The sequence below is a fragment of the Varanus komodoensis genome, unplaced genomic scaffold (assembly GCF_004798865.1).
Source record: "Varanus komodoensis strain SLA01 unplaced genomic scaffold, ASM479886v1 scaffold7_3, whole genome shotgun sequence".
Classification (NCBI taxonomy): domain Eukaryota; kingdom Metazoa; phylum Chordata; class Lepidosauria; order Squamata; family Varanidae; genus Varanus; species Varanus komodoensis.
This window is the reverse complement of record NW_025336480.1, coordinates 20,701,907-20,729,186: the sequence shown is the minus strand read 5'-3', so window position 1 is coordinate 20,729,186 and position 27,280 is coordinate 20,701,907. Positions and strand designations below refer to the sequence as shown.

The following is a 27,280-nucleotide window of genomic DNA, read 5'->3' as shown; positions in this document are numbered from 1 at the left end:
GGCTCTTCTCCTTCAGTTTGGTGGAGAGAGAAAAGACAGGATTGCTTTGGGGCACCACCATAATTGGCTGGTCTTGAAAGAAAGGGGTATGGAGGGTAATGGGCCATGCTTCCTTCCTGATTGATTTGCTACAATGTGACACAAAGGCTACAGCAGTGAGGATTGCTCCAGAATTAATTGGCGAGTAGAAGCGGAATTAGGGCCTGTGATCTTTGCCTTAGTTCTAGACTTAATGGTGAAAGGCTGCTTGGACACCTGTCCTTCATAATCCACACAACCACCACATTTTTTTCAATGGCCACCAACCCCAATGCAAAAATTCTGTGTAAGGAGAGTTCTGTAGCAGCTTAGACAAACAGACTTTTTGTGCCATCAACTTTTTTGAACAAGGACCGACTATCCTCCATGTAATCTTCAAAAGTCAACTATTTTGTTTCAAAACTGACTTGAACATGGAGCACTCAGAGCTGTAAATTTCTAGCATGCGCACACAAATCTATGAAAATCAGTTTGAGTTCTGCGTTGTGATCTCTGTGCATCACACGTATGGGCTGTGTGCACATGCGTGCAGCTCCTTCAGGAAGATTCCAAAGCTGATTAATTAGTATTCAGTGGGAGTGCCTCTCTTAGCCATGCTCCACATGCAGGGAGTAGTGCAAACTGAAATGTTTGTGATATTAAAATGCAGGATTTGGGTTACTCCTGTGTTCACTGAGAGCATCCGTTCAAGCATCTCAATTAAATAGTTTAATACCGGAACATGTAGAGGGTCTTGGTGCATCGTAGCTTTGCTGTGGCAGCAGGCAAAGCTTGCTGTGTTAGTATCTTCATATGCAGAATCTGGCTGATGTTAATGTAGGTTTTGATCAGTAGATACAGAAATATGTGAAATATAGAAGCTGATCTAATGATCTCTTGTTCTTGTAATCTGTTACAGTGACAGCTATATTGTGAGAGTCAAAGCTGTGGTTATGACCCGAGATGACTCCAGTGGAGGATGGTTACCCCAAGAAGGAGGCGGTGTTAGTAGAGTTGGTGTCTGCAAGGTCATGTGCCCAGAGGGCAATGGAAGAAGTGGGTTTTTGATCCATGGAGAACGGCAGAAAGACAAACTGGTAATTTAACCTAATTCCCTACCCACTCTTACTTCGTTCCACACCTGCAAATGTGCAGCAGCAACAGCAACACACTTTCTTAACACAAGACCATGCATGGCTGTTTTTGCAAAACCCCTTCCCCTCAGTTCCTAGGAACATTATCTATTGTCTCTCCAAAATAGCAGCTGTGCATTAATGTTTAAAATCTCCTTTTTTATCGTTAACACTTTACTTGAAATGAAACAGACCTGTTTTCCCTCGAAAATTCTGCAGCTTAGCAGATTGAAGTATAAAGAATCGACAAAGCCAGTCACGTTGCACTGAGTAATTCAAGCTTTTAAAATGGCAATGAATTATTTATGCCTCCTTCTGTTTGAGGTGGTGGCTGGGGGAGCAAAATGGCAAGGGCGATTTGTCTTGCAGATTGACACTTCGCTCCTTGCTATAGGGGTTTATGGACCAAGAGTTCCTGCTTTTCTGCACAAACTGAACTGGGAAATGGGGAGGAGGGTGTTTTCTTTTAATTAGGAGCTTAAAAAACCCAACTACCTGCCAGGGAAGATTCTACCCACAGGTTTACCCCAACCAGGGATAATCCTGAGATGGCCAGCTGATGGTCTGTGAGCCTGATCCCACCAGATTTAGGTGAATGTACGGTATGCTGAAGGGACCATGGTTCAGAGATGTTATAGGTCCAGACTTTATTGGTGATGTCTGGGATTTGAGTGCTACAAGTGAATATAGGAAGCTGGCCTACACTAAGTTGAACCATCTGTGCCTCTAGCCCAGGGGTGTCCATCAGTGGCTCTCCAGGTTTTCAAGCAGGGTTCTTTTCCAGCCCTGCCTGGAGATGGCTGGGGTCAACTCTTCAAGCTTCAGCATGCAAAGCACATCCTCTGCCACTGTGACAGTGTGGAGCTCTTCTGGTTAGACACCCGGCCAGTGAGCCATGCCGCCTCCCCCCCAAAAAATCCCTCTGTTCCAACCCCCTCCTAGCAAAGAGTCAGGACTTTTTCTCCCATAGATGTTCAAGAGTTCTGCAGCCGTGAAAGATACACATACCTCGCTGCTTTCTTCTTTTGTTTTTCTTTTTCCTTTGTATGTCCTTGGGGTACCAGTCTTATTCATGAACTCCTCCTCCTGCATATAGGATGCTGTTCTGGTCCTATAAGGACCAGCACTTAGAGAATAAGTTTTCTGTTCATGCATGTGACCTGGCTATATCCAGACACACATGCTCCATAAGCCTGAACTGCTTACTGCCAGCCTCGTTATACAACCTGACCTTCTGAGGGTTGAATTGTGAACGAGAGTGCTCCCTGGACCACAGCTTGCTGAATGCATGACCAGTGAGAGTACCGGAATTAGCTTCCCCTACTCTGGCCCACAGGATTTAAACCTAAACATACACCTTAAGCAGAAACAGTCCTGGTTACATTATTTATTGCATTGGTGTCTTGCCCTTCCCCCAAAGAAGAACCGCGTACAAGGGCACACACCATTTAATCCTGCAAATAACCCTTCGAGGTGGGTTAGGCTAAGCCAAGCTTGCCAAGTAATAGTTCCGAGTGGGGATCTGGATGCCATCCAAGGTCAACATGTGTTCTCTACATGTCTCCAGTTGAGAGGAGAAGAAGATTCAAGGGCTGTAGCTACAGGAGAAAGCAAAAGACAGTGGTGTGGAGTGGGGTCATGTGGCTGCATCTGTATATATTAGATTTTATTATGCAGAAAGAGAAAACCACATGCTCTGATGAATGCAGTAGCTCTGGTTTTTTATATTTGTGTAGAAGAACAGTATACATTTTTCAGAGGGATTTGAACACCTAAGAGAAGCCAAGCACTGGGTGGAACAGATAGGAAATCGCAGTCTATATTTTAAGAATATGTGGTGTTCCTTTAGCAAGTGAGCAGGAAATGTTTAAAGTATTTTGGTTTTAGTCACTGGCTGTGTTCTCTGACCTCTTGTGTGGGGAGAGGCTTCCCAAAAGCAGTTGCAAAGTGAGCAGGCATAAATGGCTCGGGGTGGCGGGGTTGAGTGTGCCAGAGGAAATAGTGCATCATATTAACAGGCCGTGCTCTTCACTTGTGCACCTCATTTTACACTCTTGCACTTTCAACCCCAGGTGGTGCTGGAATGCTACGTGAAGAAAGACTTGGTCTACACTAAGGCAAATCCTACATTTCACCACTGGAAAGTTGACAATAGAAAATTTGGGCTCAGTTTTCTAAGCCCTGCTGATGCACGAGCATTTGACAGAGGTGTGAGGAAAGCCATTGAGGATCTCATGGAAGGTACTGAATAGCATTCAACAATTCTTACTTATGTTACCAAGTAGTCTTCTGGGGTCTTCTTTTTTTCCACAACTTGAAAATTGAACTTCACACATCTTTCACTGCGGAGTATGCAAGTTGTTGCCCTCCAGATGTTTTGGACTACAACTTCTGTAAGCCCCAGCCAGCATGGCCATAGGGTTTATGAGAATTGTAGGCCAGAACATCTGGAGGGTTACCTCCAGTTGTCTTACTCGTTCCCTAGAATAAGCTGCTGCTCAAATCAGAATCTCAGTCTTTGCAGTTGATTAGGGAGAATGTGATTCAGCTTTCAGGCATCGGTAACATCTTGCAACATTTGCATCAGTAGCTAGTCCACTCAGGGTTCATGCGTGGCACAACAGTTCACCATGCATTGTTTAACCCACACCGAGGCTGTGGCACATGCATGGTGCATGCAGCCACCATTTTGAATATGCAGCCCCTGGGTTATGTGAACACAACCCTCACTTAACCCACACTAGTCTAGTTCACATAACATAACAACTCCACACAAGTATGTAATCTGGAGCCACAGGCACTGTGGCTTGTCCAAACCAGGTCATGGACTTGCATAGAGTTTTGAAGAAGGTGTAAAACTTTTTTCATCTGCTTTTTGTGTCTTCTGTCTTAACTGTCATTTGTCTTGAAGTTATTTGAGATGTTATACTCCCAGTTGAGGCTATTAAATTTTTTGAGAACTGGCCTGTGGTGTTTTTTTGTTGCTGTTTCTTTTTTTAGTTTTTCTTCATACTGCTAGGGTGGGGGAGGGATCCAAATTAAATTTCTAATTCTTAAAGCAGCTTTCTTGGTCAATTTCCCAACCTATCAAGGATGACTATTCATTTTCAGCGGAGGGTGGGGGAGTTACCTCTTCCTTTAACGTTTTAAAAGCTCTGTTTTGGATCTCATCAAGAATATTTGGATACTATTAATTGCTTCTGTAAAAACAAGAAGTGTAGGATATTGTCCAGAAGAACATATTGGTCTGGTCTAAACATGCAGCTGGGTTCCTTGTTTGGGCTTTTCCCCCAGTGCGCAGCCCCCTTCTGTCACCAGTTGACTTTTGAAATGTGGGCAAGCTTAAAATGTGGCCTGTGGGATGGGCTGCAGTGCCAGAAAGGAAGTAAGCCCCCATATGTACTGAGCACTCCTTTCATCTGTGTAAATAGCCTTGCTGGATTGTGATGGCAATGTAGAGGAATGGCACACATTTTAAACTATCTTTCCAGGATCTACGACTTCATCCTCAACAATCCACAATGAGACTGAAGTTGGAGATGACGATGTCTTTACGGTAAGTACTTCTCACTATAGATTGCTTTTCCTGCCCTGGCTGGCCTTGTTCTTTTTTCTTTTTTTATGAAAGATGCTGCTGTGTTTGACTCTGAAGATCCTCTTGCAGAGCTGTATGTGATCATTTCCTGCCTCATTTTGGTAAAATCATACTCAAAATCTTGAAATCGTGTTTACCAAATAAAGATGCTTACCATAAATGAAGCACAGCAATGTCATAGTTATATAAAAATATGCTGGCAAACAGCAAAATGTAATCTATCGGCACAGGCTCAAAAATCATGCTTATTTAAAACAGTCGTGGTAGAGGTTGTGCTTTACAAACTTCCCTTGGAGGCTTTTATGTTTAAGGCACTGCAGCTGAACCACCACACTATATTCCCACCAACCATACTTTTCTTACTGAAGAGACCTCAGAAACTTGAGCGACTTCATATGGAAAAAAGCAGGTCCTGAGAGACTGTTGTGACTTAAGGTCAAAGCCAGCACTGTGACTTGAGCCTGAGAACAAAGCTGGAGCAAAACTGGAATAATATGGAATGTCTTGTTGACCCCTGAACAAATCTGAGCCAGCTGATGTTTCTGCACTGTCTTTAAGTGCAGTCTCATGCATGCTACATTCACCAAATGAAGTCAGATTTGATTTCTCAAGGAAAAGGTGCAGCTGGGAAACCAGATGCAGTTCATAAAAGGCACCACTGATCACCCCTTCACATAAACATCTGTAACCAGGAGGAGATGCCATATCTGTGCTCTCTTTTCCCACCCTTCCAACTCTAAAGCTTTTGCTTCAGGGAGTGGACAACTTATCAAAACCACCCTGAAGGTATTCCAAAAGCAGCAAGTCCTCCAACCAGTAGCATCTCTGGATTTCAATTGAGAATTGTTCCCTGATACCAGTTTAGGGCTTCCGCTTCCTCTCTAAGATCAAATGGAAATAAGAGGGAGCAGGAGAGATGTAATCAGCGTACTGATGATATTCCAGTCATTACAGCCCCCTTAAGAGAAATCAAGGGCTCGCCGTTCTTCACTGAGGCATTCATCATCTCCTTGACTCAGCCTTTTACTTCAGTCCTGGCAGAGTTAATAACCCATAATAGCAAAGGGCTCAAATGATCTTGCCCATTTCCTCATGTCTCACAAATGGAACAGTGACCAGGCTGAGCTTCAGTGACTGCCAGAACAGTTTTTGTTACAATGATTTATACGAGTGATTGATTATTAGGGGCTTTGAACCTAGGCTTTCTGTGGTGCTTTGAAAATGGCTCCAAATGAAGTTTATGCAGATCATGTGCATTTTGTCTTTGAATGTTACGTTTATCCCATCTTTCCTCCAGACCTCAAAGCAGCCAGCAAAGCATGTCTCATTCATGCCCTGGCCTAAGGCTGTCATCGAACCATTCAACGTTTCCACAGAGCATAGTTTCTCTTAAAGCAGAATCTTCCCAGTTGTTCTTTCTTACAATTTGTTGAGCATTTGGCACAACCCCTCCAGTGTCCTGCTATACTAAGTATGTGCAAATGAAACAATTACAGTTGTTTTCCCTGTGTTTATTCACTGCTGTTTTAATAGATTTATTGCCTGTTTTTCTGGGCAAAACCTTGTGTTGAATTGCCAATTGTAAGTTCTGGGGGTGGGGGCAGTTAGGGCTTATAATATAAATTACCATCATAGCCATTGTATTGCTAAGTGGCTGACATAAACAGAAATTTGCTCTTCTATGTTTGCTTTTCATTTCTTCATGTACAAAATTTGAATGCTTACATTGGCATGGCATGTCTGTGAGCAAGAAAGTTTTTGTGTGACCAGCTGGTCACAACTGGGCTATTACTTGATTGAAAAAATCTGTGTGTTATTACATAAGAGAAAGAGGGGCATAGTGGAAATAGATGCAGCTTTGTGGGGTGGGTTTCTTTAATAAAGAGCATGGAATTGAAATGGTGACACGACATTCTTTGACTTCTCTGTTTAAAGAGAGAACTGTATCTATCTCAGTTATTTCTCATGGAGTTTCTCTCTCTCTCTCTCCCTTCTTTCTTTTTCTCTGCATAAGAAGCTGGCGGAAATGCTAAAGGGAAAAACATTTCCAGTCAAATCTTTGGAACCAAGGGAACAAACATCCTCAACCTGAAAGGTTTAGCAGTATTGTTGTGGATTGGAGATGGGTTTCCTGTAGCAGTTGTGACCAGATCCTCTGTGACAGTTGGCATGTTGTTTTCATCTGTTCTCTTGTCATAGTTATAAGACAAACAACAGCAGGCAGGGTTAAAAGGTGACTTCCTCTCCTCCAGAGCAGAACTATCATTAGCAGCTGCTTCCCAGCTACCTGCCAGAAATGATTTATGGATTCGGTGATGGAGAGGGAAAGAGGAAGGGGGACGGGAGCTGTGCTCTTCTATAGCAGCTGCCCAAAACCTTGCCATGTGAGTGTCTCCATATGTACTTCTGTACAGATGTATGTCCATGGCCGTATTGCATTTGTCCTGCAAAGCGTACACAGAAAACAAGTGGCAATGTGTGTGCGGCACTGGCATTGCCTTAATAATCTATTAATCTATCTAATCTTTCTAGGGCAGCCCCAGAATAGAAAGGGTGGCTCATCTATTGCTGCTTGTAGGAGTGTTAAAGCACATCAGCCTTTGCATCCTGTTGAATTCCATGGAAAAGTTAATGCTGTGCTTTGCCCTCCCCCCTCAAAGGAACTAGAAGAGCTTAACTGCGGCTGAATTATGCCCTTTGTGTTTCCAGTGATCAAGCTTCCCTTTAGGGGGCTTCTCTGCTCTGGAATGCAAAGTTACCTTAACTCCAGAGCCTCATTAGGATCCATAAATGTTTTCCATATGCTTGAAAATAAATTTCTCCAGTCTCTTCATACTGAATGCTTGCTTTTCTCTAGAGGCAACCTGAGTAAAGCCAGTTGCTCCTTTTGCCTGTACTGGCTTGCCAGTAATGTGAAACTGTGCTTTGCCTCCATTTAATTAATCCACTTTCTTCACTCAGATGTCTCCCCTTTGGATAAACACTAGTCTGTTGAGCAGGACCACTGAGTCATGATGTCATGCATTCTTGTCATCAACAGCCGCTTACTCTGTGCAACTAACTATTAAGGAGGAGCAGGACATGAGGTTGCAACTGCCGCAGATGCATTGCATGGTTTATTGCAATCTGACAATGAACAGTTAATCTTGTCAAAACATTCTTATGCAAAAACCCTCCCAAGATGACCAGCCAGGAATCGATTTCTGGGAGCTAAGAAAAATGGACAGTACAGAACATCATGCTGTCAATGAATAGGCAGGTGCTGATTTAGAGATGCTTGTATACCTTTCTTGCCTTTCGGAAGGCTCTGCCTTCTCAAGGGATAAAATGTTAGGTCATGAAAACAGTGCAAAGAGTGGAAAGAGTCAAAAAAGTGGATGCACCAAGAGAACTAGTGTTGTAAACTAATGCTGTATCTGCTTGAAAAGTGACTTCTGCTCTGCAGTAAAACAAAAGGTCTTTAAAATAGACTTTTGCAACTCTAGTGTCAAACATATATTTACTAAGTTTTGCATCTCTATCCAATTGTTATTTTAAGTATGAAGTTTTTTTAAAAAAGAACTTCTCCAGTCTCCATGAATATTCTGCACATTTATCCACTAGACCATTATATTCTTGCTCCACAACTATACTGGGAATAGCTGCCAAGGAATACTATGAACAAACACAGATCTGTTCTTAACATCTATAACAGACCCCAGTTCCTAAAGCAGCACAGCTAAAGAAAGCCCTTTTTCAGATCTTGGCATGGGGTCCAGAGTACGGTGCAGTAGACATCAAAATAATGACCAGTTTTACACAATCAGAGCAAGCCACCATGGCTACTCTGCAGCCATCTAGACTCAGTGCCAAGAACTGGAAAATATCTTTCTTCAAATGTGAAGCTTTAAAACAGGGGTCTGGTATAAATGTTAACAACAGATCTGTGATTCCTTTCAGCATATCCCTTGGCAGCTCTTCCCAGTATGGTTGTTTAAGCCACTGTGGCTTCTTTTAATCCCAGCATATGTTAGACATCATTTCCTTAATTACCCATCTTGGTGTAGCTTATTGTGTCATCTGAACTTAAGTGGCATTATTTGAGGGGGAAGCAACCGTCAAATATTCCACTGTCTGTTGTAGGATTATTAAAGTCAGCGTGACTTGTCTCATCATGCAAAATGGCTCAGTCTATGGACCATTCAGTATCACGTTTGTAATCTCAAACCTTGGGCTCTACCAAGCATGGGTAGATGTTTCCATCTTCCTGCCCTCTTAGCAGTGTCATTACCCGTCCTCCAAACGTGGGTAGTCATAGGACATGCGCATCCGCAAGAGCTGGAGTCCTCTCTGCTGGTTGCAGCACATGATCCTCTCTGAGTCAAGGACCAGTCAGGAGCTTAATGACTTGGCAGCATGAAGCACGCAGCCGCCGTTTGTCATTCAGTGATGTGAAAAGGGTGGACAGGGGAAAGCACAAAATGGTTTCTGTTACTTGATTTCCTGCTTTGTTCATTGCCGTCTTTAATAGGCTTTTTCCAGGGTAGTCCGCCAGCGCTAGCTGTTCGCATACAGTTTCTGTTTAGGGAATAGGTGCCCATGACAAGGTGGTCTCACACCTTTTATAAGTAAGTGAGTAAGACAGCATAGGGAGAAGAGCCAAGGTGTGCGCAAGGGCTCCAGAATATTCCATGCTTAAATCTATACAATGTAAGATGAAATGTGCCAGATCAGACCAAGGCCCATCTCATTCAGTACTAGTTTCTAATAGTACCCAGCCAGATGAATTATGGGGACACCCACAACCAGAGCATGAAAGCAATCAGCCTTTTCCATTAGTTGCTCTTTGCCAAGGGTATTCAGTGGCATCATGCTCTCTAAACCTGCAGTTTCTGTTAAGCCACCATGGCTAGTAGCCACCAGTAGCCTTATTCTCCAGGAACTTGACTGAGGTCCTCTTCGAGCCAATTAAGCTACATCTTCTGGTGGCAAATCCCATAAATGAAGCATTGTGTGAAGAAGTATTTTCTTTGGTCCCTCCTAAGTCTGTTGCCAATCATTCAGCACTGGCTGCCTGTGCCCCTGCCCCTGCCGCCGTCCCAGGAATGTTCTGAAAAGAAAAATTCCATTTCCATTCACTTCCCAACTGGCTTCACCTCACTCATATGGGAGAGACACCATTACAGCTTGTGGCTATTCTTAAATTGATCTTGTAGAGCAACTCTGGAGGTACTTTAGGATCGTCATGGCCTTATTGTCGTCTTCTTCATATGCTGGAGACTTCAGATGAGGCACATTCTGCAGGATTCTTTGTGACTTTATTTAGGCCCTTGCTGTTTTCCACAATGTTGAAGTTATTGGAAAGCTACTGATAGTGCTTTCTCTCCTTTTTTATTGCTTTTTCCTGTCATTCTTTTGATATGCTCTTAGAGGCATAGAATTGGAAGGGACCTTGGAAATTAACTTGTCTTTCCCCCTGCTCAGTGCAGGATGCAACTAAGTATTCCTGATTGATGGCTGGCAACCCTGAAGGAAAGCTCTCAGGGCAGTCTTTTCCTCTATCGAACAGTCCCTACAGTTAAGACATTTCTTCTTATGTTTAGCCAAAATCTACTTCCCTTCAATTTCCACCCTGTTCTCTGGATCAACAAAACAAAAGCAAAACAAAGCTCCAGGTGCTCCATCTTTTTGTGGAAGTTCAGCAAGTATTTGAAGATCACTTTCATCTTTCCCTTTTAATCCTCTCTTCTAGCATTTTCAGTCCTTCTCCATAATTCATGATTTCCAAACTCTTCAGTATTTTGATTACCTTCCTCTGGACACACTCCAGTTTGTGAATGTCCTTAAAATGTGGCACCCACAGAACATAATATTGCAGATGTAGCCTGGCCAGTGAAGAATTGAGTGGAATGATCACTTCTGAAACCTGGACTCCATTCTTGTATTAATACACCCTGGGATTGCATTGGCTTTTTAGCAGCTGCAATGCATTCTGGTGCTCTACATTCTGTAGCAGAACATAGTTCTAGATGAGAGCTGGATGTTCCCTTCTGTGTATGCATAATCCCAAATTGGTAAAGAATATGGTCCTTATAGTAACATAGCAGAGAGAGCATCTGTGAAGGACCTCTTGGATCCGTGTAATGAGATCACTGTCAAGGCTCAAGCTGACATCTGAAAGCACCATAACACACAGCATTTTGTACAGAAACACTGCAGCTGAGCCTGCTATACCTGTAATAATTTCAGTTTACCTTTGATTGGATGGATCCACTTCAGTTTTGGTTCTCAGCAGAGAACAGGCAGAGCACAGAACCTGTTAGCTTTCCCAAAGTAGGTATTATATTGCACAAAATATTTTGCATTTGATTATAGAATCAGAGAATAGTAGAGTTTAGAAGGGCTCTATAAGTCCAACTCAATGCAGGACGCCAGTTAAAGCATCCCTGACAGATGGCTGTCCAACTGCCTCTTGAATGCCTCCAGTGTGCAGGAGCCTGCAACCTCCCTAGCTAATGGGTTCCATTGCCATATCACTCACATCGTCAGGAACTTTTTTGCTGATGTCTAGCTGGAATCTGGCTTCCTGTAATGTGAGCCCTTTATTCCATGTTGTGCATTCTGGGATGATTAAGAAGAAATCCTGGCCTTTCTCTGTGTATCAGCCTTTCAAGTTCTTGAAGAGTACTGTCATATCTCCCCTCAGTCTTCTTTTCTTGTGGCTAAAGATGCCAAGCTCTTTCAAGCATTCCTCATAAGGCTTTGCTTCCAATCCTCTTTGTCGCCCTTCTCGGAACTTTTTACAGTTTGTCTGCATCTTTCTTGAAGTGTAGCATTCAGAACTGAACGCAGTCCTCAAGATCGGGCCTAACTAGTGCGGAATAGAGGGGAATCAGTACCCCACACAATTTGGAAGTGATCCTTCTATCAATGCAGCCCAAAATATCATTGCCCTTTTTGCAACCTCATCACATCATTGACTCATATTCAACCTGTGATCTTTAGCAATTCCAAGATCCTTCTTACCTGTAGTATTGAGAGAGCCAAATATCTCTCATCTTGTAATGATCTATTTAGTTTCTTTTTCCTAGGTGTAGAAATTGGCATTTGTCCCTGTTGAATTTCATTCTGTTCTTTCGGCCCAGTGCTCCAGCCTGTCAAGATCATTTTGAACTTTGTTTCCATCTTCCAGGATATTAACTATCCTACCCAATTTTGTGTCATCTGCAAATTTCTCAGTATCCCCTGTACCTCTTCATGTAGAAGGCTTTTGTTTACAAAAGTTTGTACATGGCATAACCAAGCTGTTATTCTCTGTGTTTGTACTAGTGTACCAATTGTGTCAATCTGACTTGGCATTTCTGCTTGTGCATTTTCCATAGGCTGGTGTGAATGTAGCCTTCTTCACATGTTACTTGTTTTTGGGGCTCTTGCATGTAGAAGAAAGGGAAGTGCCATGGGGCCAAGCTAGTCCTCCAATTGCCGTTCCCCCAAAGGACTTGTACTAGGAATTAGTGTCACATGCGTGGGATTGAGGGTCTCTGTGTTAACAATCTGTTTGCACTTCTCTATGTGCATGTTGCTGATTCAGCAGACAATTAACAGATCACAATTGAAACCAAGATTTTACAGTTATCAAACCATTACAACCTTAAATGCTGGCCTTAGAATTGTAATCCATTATAATTTTAGAGTGTTCCTTGAACAGACAACCTATTTTCTGAAACATTTATTTATGAACATTTATTAGACTATAAAGGTAAAGGTAAAGGTTTCCCCTTGATGTTACGTCCAGTCATGCCTGACTCTAGGGGGCAGTGGTCATCTCCGTTTCCTAGCCAAGGGAGCCAGCGTTTGCCCACAGACAGTCTCCGTGGTCATGTGGCCAGCATGACTAAACACCAAAGTGCACGGAACACTGTTACCTGCCCACCGAAGTGGTACCTTTTTATCTACTTGCATTTGCGTGCTTTCGAACTGCAAAGTTGGCAGGAGCTGGGACGGAGCAACAGGAACTCCCTCCGTTGTTAGACTATACAGGCAACCTAAGAAAATAGAGTTGGGAGCCAAAAAGGCCATGAGAAGAGGAGACAACAAGGTGAAGGGAGTAGTGGAAACACAGAGACCACAGGGTAGAGGATGGAGGAAACAAGAAACTTAGGAAAAGTGTGGACAGTAGAAGCTGAAGAAGTGGCACAAAGCCAGCTGGACCCATGGCATAGAGGTTGGGGCTGCTGGACACCTTCCAAGGTATATGGGTGCGTTGCCCTACTCATTGCTCAGTAAAGCCACTGCCATCCCACCACCTGTGTGAGAGTGTCCACTTCTTTCCCTGTCCCATTCATAGTCTCCTCTGCTTGTGAAGTATTTCTGTAACATCAAGTACTGGGTTGTGAGGTCTCGCATAATTGAAATTTGATTAAGGGAACATCTTCCTGCCTTACTATATGTGGCTTTTGATTAGTCAGTGGTATGTTTAGCTAAGTTAGCCACAGGCATACCTGCTGTGATGGTTTTCCCAGTTACTTTATATAGGCATAATTGTTTGGTCCCATAGATAGCCTGTGGGTAAGATTTATCTTGACATTTGGATCCTGCTAACAAAATCGAGCGCCCTTTCTCTGCATACTCAGCATAAATAATGTAAAATGCAAAAACATGCCCAGTCTCCCTCCCCACAACAAAATTAAGAAACCAGATCTCTTCCCACTGACTCTTTCATGAAACCTTTGGCCTGCTTTTGTCTCCCAGATGGGTGTCAAGTATGTTCCAGCCACATGGTTAAAACATGCAAAGCAATGAGAGAGAGTGGTACGCTCGATTTTTCCTGCAAGCAACCAAGCTTACATCTCCTTCTTTTCTGTCCCACCTCTATTATTTTCTCCCCCAAACATTTTGTTTGTAAAAGAGGTTTTACTTACCAGCATGTCCGAGTGTAGGGGAAGCTCAGGAAGGTTGGAGGGTAGGAAAATCTGGACATCTGAATAAGGAGTGAGACCTTCTAATACCATCCTATTCAGAGCTGCACTTGGTGGAGCCATGCAGATCAGCGTTTGTTTCCTCTGCCAGAGGAGGGAGGATAAAGTCCAGCAGTGGTGGGCAACATGTGGCCCTCTGGGTGTTGATGGACTGCAGTTCTCGTTACCCCACCATTGGCTATGCTAGCTGGGACCGATGAGACTTGCAGTCAAAAAACCTCTGGAGGAGGACACGTACCTTTGCTCTGGGGTAAAAGCTTCATTGGAAAGGGAGGTGGACTTTCATCTCTGTTTTATTCTATGTGCAATGCAGATCTGAAGGAGAATGGGCTCAGGGCATCACCTAGGCCAGTTGCTTTCAGCTGTGCTCCACGGTTCTTTTATCAGATTTACCTGCAAATAAAATATTTCAGAAAGGCGGCCTTTCAGTCCAGACTTCATAGTGAACTGGCATGATGTGATTTGCCTTCCTTCTTTCCTCAAGACTAAGTTCAGTTTTGCATGTCTCCTTAAGTACAATCAGAAATGTGGAACTGGAGTAGGCTAAGTGCCCATATCCGCAGTGGCAGTGGAGAACTTTGTGCTCTCAAAGCATTTGAGTTGCTGACTGCCTTTAAATTGAATTCCATTTTGGAGAAACTCTTGCAGGAGAGGCCAGAGGCAAAAGAGATGGAGTTGAAATACCCAAAACACAAGCAAATTTTAACTCAAAGCTCTTGCTTGCTGGTAAAAATGGTCTTTGCTGAGTGAGGCATTTCAACCTGGGGCAAAATAAAAAAACAACAGGGACAAGTCAGCATACCACTAGATGATTGGAGATTGGCAGGAAAGGGTGGGACTAGGGGATTGGCTTGATGCCATCTAGAGGGCCGGTATGGTATCCCAGGAGGGATGGCCCGAAGTTCTGCACCCTTGCTTTAATGTCTGAACAGTGTGATGTTGATGTGAATTGAGTCAGGACTTAGAAAAATAACATGTATTCAGCAAGGTGTCCTTTATCAAGTGACTAGGCAGATGTTATTACTGAAAAATGAGGCTCTGAGTCCTAAATGCAGTATCCAGCACTCCAGTTTGCAGTGGGCTATACTGGCTAAATAAGTTGTGGCTATTGCTGCAGGGATAGACATCCTTTTGAGTCATAGGCACATCTGGCAATTTAAGAAATGGCCGTGGGCACCACCATAAAATGGCTGTCATGGGAGGTGTGGCAAAAGATGGGTAATTCTCCCAAAAGACTACAAGGGGGAGGGCTGAGCCCCAGCTCATTAAATAACTCATTTGACCCAGAAGTTTTCAACACCAATAGAAACCCATTTACAAAGGACTGTACAGCATTCCAGACTGCTGGTAAGCAAATGTGTTGTTTATTTTTTTGAGATGGGGCAGTGGGGGCACTTCAGTGGGTGTCAAGAAAGGTGTCTGGGGAGCAGTGTGGTCTATCCCTGTGCTGTTTCCTTGCTCTGAAATGCACTATAGCTAGAACTGAAAAGGCCAGAACTGTAGAAAGTCCTGGTATCTTCACATATCCAGCAAACCATTCATAGAAATATGCCCAATTTTCATGCTTTTCACCCCAAGAGAAAAAAAGATGTATGGTTAATGCGGATGGATCATATTTTGTGTTATGTTACCTCATAAACACCAACAAATGCATGGACTGAAAGCCCACAGCACAATGTGTCTGATTTCTGACCACATGAACTAGCTCACGCAAAATGTTCAATGATTTCATTTGCTCTGTTTCCTGTTTACACCTTACATTTGGCACAGGAAAGGGGATGCTTTTTTTCCTTTCTTTTTTTGCTCAGCGTGTGATGACAACTTTCTGTTAAGTGTCCCGACAAAACCAGGACAATTGGCAATCCTTTGCAAGCTGTCTCTTTTCATGCAAAGCAGTACACAAGAGGGGAGACCTTTTCCCCTCTTGTGTGTGGGTTTCAGAGCATTACTTTCCATGCAGATAAGCTTAAGTTCTTTTGATGTATTTTGTAACTTATAGGGGCTCTGCAACAGGCTGCCAGATATGTTAGTGCTAATTATTTGGTGGTACTTCCATTCTTAGCTAGGTCACTCCTAGCAGAATTGAGAAAACGTTGCTCCTGAAGTTTGAGCATTTAGAATTAGCAACCTGTGTTGTTTGAATTGCTTGGATGCTTCTCTGTTTTGGCCTCTCTGAACAGGCCGAAGCATATGCTTTTTTGAAGACCCACACGAGAGGGTTGCATTCTTGTAGAACAGCCTTACAGATCCATGCGAACCATTCAGTACTTCTGATCACATGTGGCCATATGCTGAGGATGGATTGATGAGCTGAGGATGTGCCTGCCTGGGTCTTTCTTCTCCTGTTCACTCAGGACTGATGAATGGCTAACAAGTCTGCACTAAAATAAAACTATTTCTGTTTGAGGGCATTGTGGGCAAAGACCATAAAATCTATCCTGCACCTGGGTTGCTGGAAAACTAGTTTGGAAAACGAGGTTGCTTTGTTTGCACTGTGAAGAGCGATAATTGAGGCCTAATCGTTTATCTACCTTATCTCCAAAATGGTATTTTCTATGGAATCAGCTTGATTAGAGATCTGGTGGTGGCATGACCTTTCCTTTGACATGTGGCTTGTCTCAGCTCAAAGTTCAATCTAGATTAGAGATGTGAAGAATATGGCTCCACTGGAGCAAATTCTGATTCCTAACTTGGACAATACGATTCCTTTGCCTTTGAGAAGTACTGCCATTGTTGACTTAGGTACCCTGGAGATCTGTCCCTTGCATATTTCTGCTTGCACCTTTCTTTTCTGTGTCCCTCAGTTTTCAATATATATAGAAGCACCTCTACAGAGTGAATCAGCAGGTTTGGTAAGAGGGCCACATTTTCTCAATGATAGTTGTCTTTTAGGGGTTCTTGTGTACCTCTCAGTGATCATGCAGGCTGTATCAGGGAATCCCAGGGTACCCTCCCTCTCTCAAGATGCTGCTTGTTGCCCTTAAATGGGGGCAGTGGAGCAGTAATAAATGTTTCACAGGTTTCCAAAATTCATGAAACACTGAATGCACCCAAGATGGTGACCTAATTTTTCAAGGCATGCTCTATCTTCTGATGTAGAGTTTGGAAATTCTTGCTTAGGTCCTACTTATCACATCATCCATTTGTCTTTGTTATAAATTTCTGTAGGCTGGCTTATACATGCCTGGTCAAAAATGCAACCTTGAGGGGTAACTTTACATATGTGAATGTGCCGTGCATATCTTCATTGCTTCTCCATAAGCTTTCACATTATTTTCCAATTCCATTTCGTTCTCTTGAGAGTCATGTTACATATTAATATTGATGTTTTATTTTCTTGGTATTATACTGTTTTAATGGGTTTACTGAAGCCAGTTAATCCTATAATGTAGATTTGCTTTTTGTTACTTTATATAGTCCTGATCTGTGCAGAAGCATCAAATTTATATAAATGTTCAAATGGCGGTACACAATTGCAACGTCTTTTAATTATGAAATCTGTGACTGGCTTGCTAAAAGGGCAACTATGGAATGGATATTGTTATGTCTAATGCAGATGCCAAAGATTAATTTAAAAAATGTCTTCCATACAGTTTGATTCAGGAGGTTCCAGAGAGGTAGACCCTGGATTCCTGTTGGATCTAGCCCATAGTGTTAGAATATTATCTGTACATACAAGGAGGTCCTTTATATTTTACTCCATGTATCTATAGAATACTAGACCCATCTGACCATGACAAAAATGGAGGCTTTTGGCAGGGTGGGAAACTCTTTGTGCACTGTTTGTAATTTCCAGGGCCACAGGCAGTGTCAGAGAAAGCCCAAGCAGTGCCATGTGCTGCTGCGTTCTCCCCCTGAAGGTGACACACTGGGCAGGCCATGCTTGGCATGTAAACACGACTGCAGAAAGACAGCGCTGGCAGCCTTACAAGCAGATGATTGACAACTTCCTGTCAACAAAGTAAAAAGGATCCGGGAACTGCCTTGCAGCCTATAAAGCAAGACATTAGCAAGGCTGTTAGGAAGACTTGGGGAAAGAAATCTTGGGCTAGTCTCTGAAGTTGTTTCTGGCTTCTCTTTCCCTCTAAGGCAAGGGGGCAGCGTTTCCTTCCAGTCCTGACTTGGATCCATTTATCTTCATGGAAGCAGAAAGAAAACTGATACAGCACCACAGGGCAAATAAATGCCAAATTACTGCTCTATAACTTCCTTAACCTCTTTAGACATACACAGATCTTGTTTTAAAAGCTTTATTCTATTGTAACTTGTAGGAAATATGCGTGGTCTCCGAAGCATACCAAGTTTCCTCAATGCCGTTTGCTAAAGCTCTCGCACATGCGGGTTCTCTCTCATTATGTTTAAAACGAAAGGGCAATTAGTCAGCTCAGGCCATGCAGATAGGCAAACTAAAGCATTTGTAAGATAGAGAGTCGGCCAAGGAAGGAAAAAAGAGCCTCTTATAACTTCGGAGGCTTGGTTATTTGTTTTATTTCTTGCAAAGTCTGGACGTAGCTCTTAGCTTTCCCACTCTGTAATGCTGGATTTGCTCCCAAGGCTGAAGTAGCAGGCTTCGTTATTTCACTGGCCATGATCACAGCAGTGCAGACAGAGCCATCTTTCTGTAGGCCCAGTGATGGTTAGAGAGCCTAGGAAATGTCGCTGTGGGCAGCACGGTAGACACTTGCAGGAATGGTTGCAGGAATTTTAATATTTCAGGCTTTTTTAATAATATTGTTTAAGGCTTTATTTTAAATCTATGCACTGCTGGTAGGTGTTATTCTGATTTTACCTTCTGTTTTATACTCTAGTTTTAAAATTTTTAAATTGCTATAGTGCATTTAATGCTGCAGTTTATTTTTAAATTGTTGTGAACCTCCCACAAAGTTTTAACTATTGGGCAGTATAGAAACGTAATAAACAGATGAGGTGGAACAAGCAAGGCGACAAGAACAGCAGACAGCCTGGGATGTTCAGTAATGCATAACTGGTTGAGACTACAGAGTGGTTCTGACAGCTTACATTCCAAATCTGATTCTCTAAGTGGATGCTACAGTAAGAGAGCAAGTAGATTTCCTGGAGTAAAACTTATCTTTGCTTATCATATTTTTTAAAAAATGGCAAAACATGTTTTGAAGCAAGTAACTTAAAGGCAGAAGGAAAAAAGCTACTATTTCCTGAAGCAGATGTCTCTCCCTTACATTTGATTTATATGTAAAAATGAGTAAGATGACAGGTAAAACATTACTTGTCCAGAAAAGAATCACTGGAGTTCAAATTTGTGTTCATATGTTTCATGCAGATCTATATGCTCTACATTCATACTTGGTTATTTACAGCTTTTAAAAATTCCTCCCAACTTCAGCTGCGCATTCATGAGCTTATGCTTTGGAGTTAAAAAGGAGGTTATTGCAGGCAGACGCTGTTCAGAGCAGACAGAAATGATATTTTAAGAAGTCAGATGGGGTCACTTATTTGCAGTTATGACCATCCACCCTTATTTTAGCTGGAATCTGCCACCAAAATAGAACTCAACAGCTGATGCAACTAAAACTTCTAAAATATTCTTACAAAATATGACAAGCTTTGCATAAGCTTTGTAACCTTTATTGATCTTGAGTTTCTTCTTTTGCAGAAGAAGGCAGGAAAGAAGATAAGAGTCATTCTGTTCATGAAATCTTTTAGACTAATCCACAGAAACGGGGTTTCTCCCAAGCATACAGAGCTTCATTGAGCAGTGAAGTAGGTGATGTTAGGGATAGCTAGTACATAGTCACCGACTGACCAGTTGGTTGGCTGGGGATGAGAGGAGTTATCTGGAAGGTGCCAGCTATATGCCTTGGCACGTTTCTGCGCCACATCATGAGAAGGCAGAACTTCCTGGAGGAGACCGTCATGCTGGGGAAAGTCAAAGGCAGAATGAAAAAAGGAAGCCCCGATGCAAGATGGATTGAATCCAGAAAGGAAGCCACAGCCTGGAGTGGGCAGGAACTCAGCAGCACTTTCACGGATAGGGCACTGTGGGCTTTCATTCAGAGGGTCACCATAAGCCAGAGACAGCTTGACGGCACATAGCGACAACACATTTTTCTGTTCCAGAGCTGGCAAGTGTATTTACCTGGAGAAAACCAAGTCTAGACCCTGCACATAAGCTACAGCAGATTAGAAACTGGGGTTTTTTATTATTACATTCCCACTTTTTTCCTCCAGGATGGCCCACATATGCCTCCTTTCCCTGCTATCATCACAACAAGCTGAGTCAATGAGTGGCCCAAAGTCACCCAATGAACTTTGTGGCAGGTGGGGACTAGAGTCCAGGTACCCTGAGTTTCAGCCCTGCTTCACACTTAAGATACACACAAGTAGTGATCTGGTCTCAGTTCACATGCATCCTGAACGGGGAGCATCATCCCTGGTTTGGAGGAGGAGTGCTGCAGCTTTGGTGTTGGGGTCCAAATATGACACAGTGCATTTATTGCTGACCAAGAACTCTCATTGCTGTTCTCAGAATTGCAAATGAGCTGAAAATAAAATAAAGGATGTGCTTTTTGATGGTGATTATGCTCACTACACAGGCCACATTGATACATAAGCTTCCCCTGGCAAAACCCAACAGAAACTCCTCAGGTTCTGGGGCTGAGTACAAGACATGATAGTATATCCTGGATTTTGTAGCTCACACTGAGGCTGCAGTGCCTTCAGAATGAGTGCTGCCGCCATTTTGAATATGCAACCCTCACTTGGAAGTTGTCATAACATGTGAACCAAGTGAGCATGGGTTCTGTGAGAGTTAAATAACCCTTACATAACTGTAAAACAGATCGTAGGCAAACGTTGTTTAGCCCTTGCATAGCAAGCATTCCCCGGGTTCACACAACACAACCAACAGGGAGGAAGCAGTTTGGTGCCCATGGGCACCATGGCTCATCATGGGTTAAATCCAAACCTGGTTAGTGTCTCTCAGCCTAATTTTGGCATTCTGAGGCGGTCACACATTCCTGGGCAGCTTGGAAGAAGACAGGATACGAATGTTGCACCATGATTTCCCCAGTGGCAACATGCAGGGGCCTAGTTTTTATAGATTTATGTGTAGGCCGAGAAGGGAATGAACTTTGTGGATTCTGTGTTATAAAAAAGTGGTGTGTTCACTCCTTTTCCATTACTGCCTTGTAACATTTTAAGATCATAGCTCATGATGCTGAGAGGCATTGCATGCCGAGGCTTTCTGACCCTGCCAGTTATACGTGGGACAGGGGAACTTGTGCCATTGCAATGTGATGATTTAGGATATATGATCCTAAATGTTACAGGAGAGAAGGGGAGAGAAGGAGAGCAGTATCCTCATATCACAGGCTCCAACATACAGATTTTATCAACTGTACTTGTCTGTGTGGTTATACATGGTGTAAGATGTTGTATAACAGAATGATGTGAAGTGACAAAACCAAAAGAACAGCTGAACTGTCCCTCTGATAGGCTGCTTTGCTTTATTGTAGATGACTGGATTGTAAACTGTGTGTTGCTTTGTTGGTTGGTTTGTTTAGGCAGCTTGAAGTACAACAATATATATTGGTGAACAAGAGGACCTCCGTGAACACCTAAAGAAGATTCAGGATCATGGCTAGGGGCTGCAGAAACGGCTTGTTTAACTTACCTCCGCTTTTCTTGTTTGTCATTCACAGAATGCTACAGATAGCTCTTCTAATTCTTCTCAAAAGAGAGAGCAGCCTTTGCGAACCCTAGCATCACCTCCCTCCTGTGAGCATCACAGAATTTGCACCCGGGGTCACATTCATGACCAGTTTAGCCCTGACCACTATCATCTAGAACAGGTAAGTCCTTGGCTGCAAAGACCCTTTTGAAATAGTGTAATATCTTTCCCAGATCAACTGCAAGGTGCTAAGATCTCCAGGCACAATACAGTAAAAAGTAGCTTGGTGGGGGGTGGGGGTGGGAATAGGTGAGGGGAAAGGCTGAGTGAATGTAGTCCGGATGTCTCCGTAGTTGTAGTGCTGAGATTATGTTGAAGAAGAGACATTCAACTTGAATTGCTTTTAGTTATTTCATCTCTTTAAGACATGTCCAATCTGTCCAGTAGCCAAAGTTCTTTGGACAGGTTCTGCTGGGTGATGGTCTCAGATTTCAGCACCCCTTGCATCTTTGGAGCAAGAATGTAGCAGACAATTGTTGATCCTCAATTCTTTTAAAAATAAAATCTGGTTATTAACTCAAAACTGTTTCCATGCTGGGCAAACTTGACAGGTCCCTTTGCTGCTAGAAAACACAAGTAGAAATCAGCTACACAGTCTTTAAATTAACCAAGCTGAAGGGAGGGAGGCAAACACACTTTTCTAGGTCTAGTAAACTGCAACTTGTTTTAAAATGTCTGCTTCTTGAAATACTTCTCCGGCAGTCCATACATCGCTCCTGTCGGCATGTCAGCTTCCCAGATGATGACGAGGAAATTGTACGGATTAATCCACGGGAAAAGATCTGGATGACAGGTTATGAGGACTACCGCCACACCCCTATGCAGGGAAAGTACGTTGATTCGGATGACGGGGACTCATATGTGCGGTTTGCCAAAACTGAGCCCTCAAAACACGATTACAATTATCCCTACATAGGCAACTCTGACTTTGATCCAGGCGAAGACATCAAGGGTGCTGTGATAAAGACTCAGCCCGCCAGGTGCAAAACACGGCGGCGGAAAGAAGATGGGGAGAGATCCCGGTGTGTTTATTGCAGGGACATATTCAATCACGAGGAGAACAGGCGGGGCCAGTGCCAGGATGCTCCGGACAGGGTCAGAAGCTGCATCCACCGAGTCAGCTGCATGTGGTGCGCGGACAGTATGCTCTATCACTGCATGTCTGATCCAGAAGGAGACTACACAGACCCTTGTTCTTGTGACACCAGTGACGAAAAGTTCTGCCTCCGGTGGTTGACCCTTATTGCCTTGTCCTTCATTGCCCCTTGTATGTGCTGTTACCTGCCCCTCCGGGCTTGTTATCACTGTGGGGTCCTGTGCAGGTGCTGCGGTGGGAAACACAAGGCAGCCGGATGACAGCCCTCGGTGCTTGTGAAATACTTTACGTGTTCCCTTTCGCGACGAAGCATCTTGATCCTAGTATTCGCCGATCTTACGAACATCTAGACACAGCCCAGGGAGCCTGACGGAATCCAGAGACCAGCCGGCTCATGAGTTTTCCTCCCACTCGGCTGCTATGCATCGATTGCTCACTGAGTTCTTCTAACAGACTAATGTGCAGCATAAACGTTTGTAGGATTGTTCTGTAATATTAATGAAAGGAATGTCTTGTACATGGTTATTCCTTCCCTCCCCTGAAAGGAAATCAAGACGTGATGGTAGAGCATGGTGAACTTCCAAACATCTCATGGTTTAATCTGTATTTTGCAAGTTGTCGGCACATGTGGAAGTCTGGTATAATGGAATGAAATCCCACTTTAAAGTCTGTTTGACTTCCAGCCTGTGTGCGTGTGTTTGTGTGTGTGTGTTTGTGTGTGTATGCGCGCATGTGTAAGAAGGGTGTGCTACTAACAAGTATGCACCACAATGATACAGTATTGCTGACAATCTTTATTGAATTCTTGCCAACTGCATTTATTTTGACAGTGGCTTGAAATGATTTCTCTGATCTTCATGCATTTAAATGAAAAGTGGGAAATGAGCCTTAGTATCACCTCTATTTCATAATAGGAAAACTCAAGTTTCAGACCAATTTTACATATGAAAGGGAAACTTTTAAGTGTCTTCTCTTCCACCCTAATCTTTTTCCTCCAAATAACATTGGGAAATAAAGCTTTAGTGTTGACTTTCTTCACGATGAAAATAGACTTACCCTCTTGGGTTTCCATTTGAAACAAAGGGATTTTTCATGTGTTGGTAAATTAATATGAACACCATCTATCTGTGGTGCGTCTTTAAAAGATTTTAAAAGAGGGAACATTGGTGATTCGTTTTAAACAACAAAAAACCTACATTGTGTGTAAAAGGATGGAGGAGAATTTTGCTCTCCGCCCCCCAGCTTGAATCCAAAACGGGAGCATTTCTGGAACGGTTCCAGGGTTCTGTATTTTCCAGCAGGTTCCTGACCAATTCAGAAATACAGGGAAACCTCTACTGCTAAAAGGAGGTGTGTTTTTGTCTCTCTGTGTTGTTTTTTCTTGCCTCTCCCAGCCTTGGAGGCCTTTGAACATGTGCAGGTGCTCTGATCTTTTCCTCATGGAATAAAACACACCACTGCCTGCATCTGGGATTGTCAGATGCAGTTGTGAACCTAGCGCAGCCTGTGGGAGATGCCCGAGGCAGCCCACCACACTACCATGGCATTTGACAATCACGTACATGTAGGTCAGGGACACCGTTTTTTTCACTCGGTTTCCCACAGCAGAGGTGCAGACACGAAATATATAATGAAATTGACACACATTTTTGCTCTCTCCCAGTGAGTCCAGACAAGCCTGGCGAGACTTACTGATACAGTCCATTCCACTGGGCTTCTCAAATACCAGTGGTGAGGTGGGGGACAGAGAAGCGGTGGTCAGTTTCATCAGTTTTTGAACAGTGATGTGCATCTCAATCCTCCCCCCATCCTTTATTTTCTAGTGCATTGATGAATTTGACTGACTGGTTTTCCCCATCCAGGCAGCCAGTTTCTTCCATTCCTCATTCCTCAAGCCGCTGGACCTGGAATAGATGCACTTGCACTATGAACATGGAAAATTCCTAGAGGAGTCCCAGCCGCCTTGCAACTTCCCGTATTCCCAGTTCAGTGATGCAATGCACACATAGGAAGCAGAAAGTTTCATAGGGGGAAATGTACTAAGGTGTTACAGGGCTTTCCATTGTGTGGTCTGAACCGACCCCGCAGTTCTGTCTGCTGTGCAGACGACAGGATCCACCATGGGTCAGCATAGGGCTGTTTAGCTTTCTGTGGTCAGCTGCACTGAACCGGCATGTTTGGGACCTGCAAGGAACCTAGAACAGACTGCCTAGGATCCACGCTGGATGGATCCCAGGCACCTGGTCACCCTGCTGCCTTGACTTTTGATGCTAGGAATATCGAAGTATTTTTCCAGCCCTACACTGAGACGCAGGCCCTAATGAAATCAGTAGGCACCCTATGTTTGAAGGCTGTTGATTTCAGTAGAATGTGATGTTGCCTAAAGCTTTGCAGGCTGTGTCCAACAGGCTTCTTTCTTTCGTTGTGAAATAAGTGAATACACAGGGTGAAACGACATTTGAATTTTGTGTGGGTTTGGTTCTGTTTGTTTTTGCTTGGTTTCTTTAAAGCCATGTCTTGTGTACAAGGCTTGTAATTAGCTGGGGAAATAATATTTTTCTAATATATGACATGGGATAGCAAAATAATTTTTATTCAAAGGAATAATGTAGAGCAGTTTAGCTATAATATAGCATAGTACAATCCGTATATTCCGAGGCAGCTAGGCACTGGCTTGTGAGAGCTGGCACTGCTGTTCCTGCCATAATTTCCTTCTGCAGTCAACTGCCAGTGAGTGCATGCCCTTGCCCCCCTCCCCCCTCCTTCCTTATTGCACGTTGACAGGAGTCTTAAAGGAAAAGGAACTGAAATTTATTTTTTGCCAAATAGGTGCAAATAGCGACATGCTTGCCATTCGTTCTTCGTGAAATGGGCCGGCGGCTCCTTCCGGGAGTCTCGCAGCTTTTTTCACATTTAACTATGTGTGCAACAGTGTGTGATGTTACAGCCAGATCCTGGGGCTTGACCACATCTGGCTGTACTTGGGCATGAACATCCCGATTGGATCGAGCACATTCCTCCCCCCATGCGCACACAGGTTTGCTTTAACAACTGCTCTCTTGGGCATGTTGCAGCGTGCATCGGGCCAATCCAGGAACAGATGGGCGGGGAAGGGGCTCCTGGCAAGCAGTTCTTGAGGCCTGTTTCAAAAGCTGGGTTCATACCGTACCCACTTGCCGCCTGACAAGTCACTCCTAAAACTCAGGGGACCTTCAGGAGAAGTCCTGGGGGGAGGGAACTCGTTTGAATGTGAGTGTCGGTGTGGAAACACTTGCACGTCCCTAGGAAGAGCTTCAGATATGCCTTTTCGTGTTTCCTCTGCAGCATGGGAGCAGCTGGAGCGTGGCCTCTCCCCACAGTGTGGAAGTACTGCTGTAAGCACCGAACCATTTGAGAGGAGCCCCTGCTGTAGCTCCTCCCCATGCCAAAATTAACCTCCTTTTCTGGGAAAGCTGCTGCTTGGGCTCCTCCCACATGACCAGGGGCTTTTCATGTGACTTTTCAGTACTAATTCCCATGCCACGAAGGTGAAAAGACGGAAAGCGCTGGATCTGATTATGCAAAACGAGGTGGTAGAATTCTGAACTGTGCCACTTCGGGCTGTAGGTAGGAAGTACCTTGATGTATCTTCAGATAAGAATTTGCTCGGGCTTTCATTTTTTTACTTTTCAGTGTATTCCATGTCATGTTACATCAGATTTGTTTTTCCCCATCTGCACAAAAATTTGTACAGGTTCTTGGGCACATTTCTGTGTGCTCAGATGTATGCAGTGTAAAGCAGTTTTGCAATTAATAGTGTGTTTGTAGTTTTCTAATATATACACTTCCATGTGCATTTTAACAATGTACATATTTGTCCACACTTTTGGTATGTACACATTATTCTGCATTTTTCTTTGCAAATCACATTACAAACTTCAGAAATATATGGATCTCAATAGTAAATTGTGCTGAGGTTAGTGTTTAATTTGGGAAGAATGAATTTGCTAAGCTCCTGTTAAGATGCAAACCCAACCAATATGTCACTTATCCCTAGTAGGGAGTCATGTATAACATCCTTCCCCATGTTTAAAAAGAAATCTGTTTGTAGGAGATTAGCATATGAAAGGTATTTTTGGAATAACCTTGATTTGCTAGCTGATTATGTATTAAATCAACTATTACGCTGTTACTCCAATTCTTATGCATGACCATTTGCCTTGCTGGCTGTGCCTGATGGGAACTGAAGTCCAACAACATCTGGACAGCCACACATTCCAAATCCCTGCATTAAGCATTTTAAAAATATTCTTCCAACTGTAGCCTGCAGTGATACAGTCCAGAATTCTACAACCTGTGTAGATTAGCTCTGTAATCTCTCTTGTTTATATCTGGTACTCAAGATTTGGGATTTGTCTGTAACATATATACAAGTATATAATGTAGATTTCAGTGTAATAGCAATTGTTAGGTTTCACATTTACGGAAAAAAGGTGAAATGGTAAGGGAAGTTCTCCATTTTATGTTTTAACCTTTGGTAAACTCAAGCAAATGATACATACATTTGTGACCAACAGCAAATGACAAATCCACACAGGGTGACTAGCAAACAGCAAGCCAGCCTCAAAACAAGAAGTGTTGGAGCAATGTTTTTTGCAAGTTGTCCCACTTTTCTGCATTTCTGTAACATAGTTCCCCTTTACAAAGCACAACACTACAGAAGAGATCTTAAGGATTGCCAGGCCTCTTTGTTCAAGTGCCCCTATTTATTTTGTGAAAGCAGATAAACTCCAA

At 43.3% G+C, this 27,280-nt stretch overlaps 1 protein-coding gene across 1 annotated transcript in view; it reads left to right on the top strand.

The window, feature by feature from the left end:
• SPRED2 (sprouty related EVH1 domain containing 2) overlaps nt 1-23,541 on the top strand; it is a 52,091-nt gene extending 28,550 nt beyond the window's left edge. The window contains exons 2-6 of the mRNA XM_044454455.1: nt 938-1,115; nt 3,224-3,392; nt 4,643-4,707; nt 21,383-21,532; nt 22,114-23,541. Coding sequence (XP_044310390.1) covers nt 938-1,115; nt 3,224-3,392; nt 4,643-4,707; nt 21,383-21,532; nt 22,114-22,767 — 1,216 coding nt within the window. The 3' untranslated portion in view covers nt 22,768-23,541. The remainder of the gene's footprint in view (nt 1-937; nt 1,116-3,223; nt 3,393-4,642; nt 4,708-21,382; nt 21,533-22,113) is intronic.
• The last annotated feature ends 3,739 nt before the right edge of the window (nt 23,542-27,280 follow it).